The following is a 1,288-nucleotide window of genomic DNA, read 5'->3' as shown; positions in this document are numbered from 1 at the left end:
AGCCGGCACGCACTCTGCGTGTAACGGTGCGGCGGTGGTGGCGGGGCAATGAAGGCGGCTTTGTTTTGTTTTTGTTTCCCATGTTTGCTTGATTGATTTTCGACCCGCCCTCGTCCATGAATTTTCTTTGTGTGTTGGCTTGGCCCTCCTCTCCTGCTGCGGTTGAGCCCTGCTGCCGGCGGCTTCACGGGGCCGCTGGTCCGTGGCGGCGGCGGCGGCCTGCACACGCTCACGCACCCTCCACTCTCCCCAACACGTCACGGTCTGTCGAGGAGCGCCGCAGCGGCAGTAAGGGCGCCAGTAGTATATGGGACGCACGGCCGGCGGGCCGCCGGTGCAGCAGCTGGCTGTGGCGCCGTCACTGCCGGTACGCCGGCGGCCGCACTGCCGCTCTACGGCCGACGACGGAAGGGAGATTGTCTGTTTCTTTGCGGCCGGCGGCCGCCACCGCGGCGCGGGGCGTTGACTGGCAGGCGGTCGGGCGCCGGAGGGGGCGCCCTGCGGAGGTGCTTGCGGCGCTGCTGGCGGACTGCGCCCCGCCCCCGGCGCTCGCCGCCCTCCCGTTGCGCCTCTTTGAGGCAACCGTCCTGTGCGACGACGACCCCCGCACGGCCGAGGCGGGTGAGGGGCGGTGGGGGCGGGCGGCCGCTCCACGACCCAGCGGCCTCAACTATGGCTCCGAAGCGTCGCCCCGTGCCACGGGCCGCAGCAGCCGAATAGTTTGCCCTGTCGCGCAGGCGCACCGCGTCTGACGGTGTGCCCAAGACGCACACGGTTCTCTGTGGGACCTGACGCCGTGGCGCAAATAGGAGCTGGCGCGGCCATTGACGCCATCGGCACAGGCAGCGAGAGCGGTGCCCGAGGGACGGGAACGGTGCCCTCCGGCCTGCGACGCGTCGGGCACTCCCTGCGGCGGCTGAGGCGGCGCGTTGCGTTGGCCGTGGAGTGCCTGGGTGCTGTCGAGTCCGGGCGGCTTGTGCGGCCAGCCCCCGAGGTCCTGCGCGCCGCGGCGACGGCGTGTGCGGTGCTGCGCCTCAACGCGCTCGGCGCGTCGCCAGCTGCGGCGGCTGTCGTCGTCCCCTCCGCCGCCGCTGATGGTTGGGGGTGCCGAGAGCTCTCTGTCACACTGCTCTCGCTCCAGACGCACTGGACGGCGGCGTTGAGCGAGCTCGTCAGAGATCAGAAGAAGCTTCCATGATTGTGTTTCCACTCAGCTGCTGACACAAAGTTACTAGCGTCGCCAGCTGCGGCGGCTGTCGTCGTCCCCTCCGCCGCCGGCCTCGTGGCT

The 1,288-nt window shown here is 70.3% G+C and overlaps 2 protein-coding genes across 2 annotated transcripts in view, besides 1 other annotated feature; both read left to right on the top strand.

Annotated features, from left to right (window-relative positions):
* The window catches only part of Tco025E_03700 (COP9 signalosome complex subunit 6), a gene marked incomplete at both ends in the record, with an annotated part of 1,002 nt that extends 950 nt beyond the window's left edge, over window positions 1-52 (top strand). Inside the window, one exon of the mRNA XM_029370618.1 lies at window positions 1-52. This exon is cut by the window's left edge and continues 950 nt beyond it. Within this exon, the coding sequence (XP_029229286.1) occupies window positions 1-52 (52 nt within the window).
* A 64-nt stretch (window positions 53-116) lies between these two features.
* Tco025E_03699 (uncharacterized protein) lies at window positions 117-752 on the top strand (the record flags this gene model as incomplete). The annotated part of the gene is made up of 1 exon (XM_029370617.1): window positions 117-752. The coding sequence occupies one exon, from the start codon at window positions 117-119 to the stop codon at window positions 750-752; it is 636 nt and encodes a 211-aa protein (XP_029229285.1).
* A 247-nt stretch (window positions 753-999) lies between these two features.
* Window positions 1,000-1,066: a microsatellite.
* Between the last annotated feature and the right edge of the window lie 222 nt (window positions 1,067-1,288).

The sequence above is a fragment of the Trypanosoma conorhini genome (assembly GCF_003719485.1).
Source record: "Trypanosoma conorhini strain 025E chromosome Unknown Tco_14.4_contig_00172, whole genome shotgun sequence".
In the NCBI taxonomy this organism is placed as follows: Eukaryota; Euglenozoa; class Kinetoplastea; order Trypanosomatida; family Trypanosomatidae; genus Trypanosoma; species Trypanosoma conorhini.
Note: the sequence above shows the minus strand (reverse complement) of the source record. Positions and strands in the feature narration are given on the sequence as shown.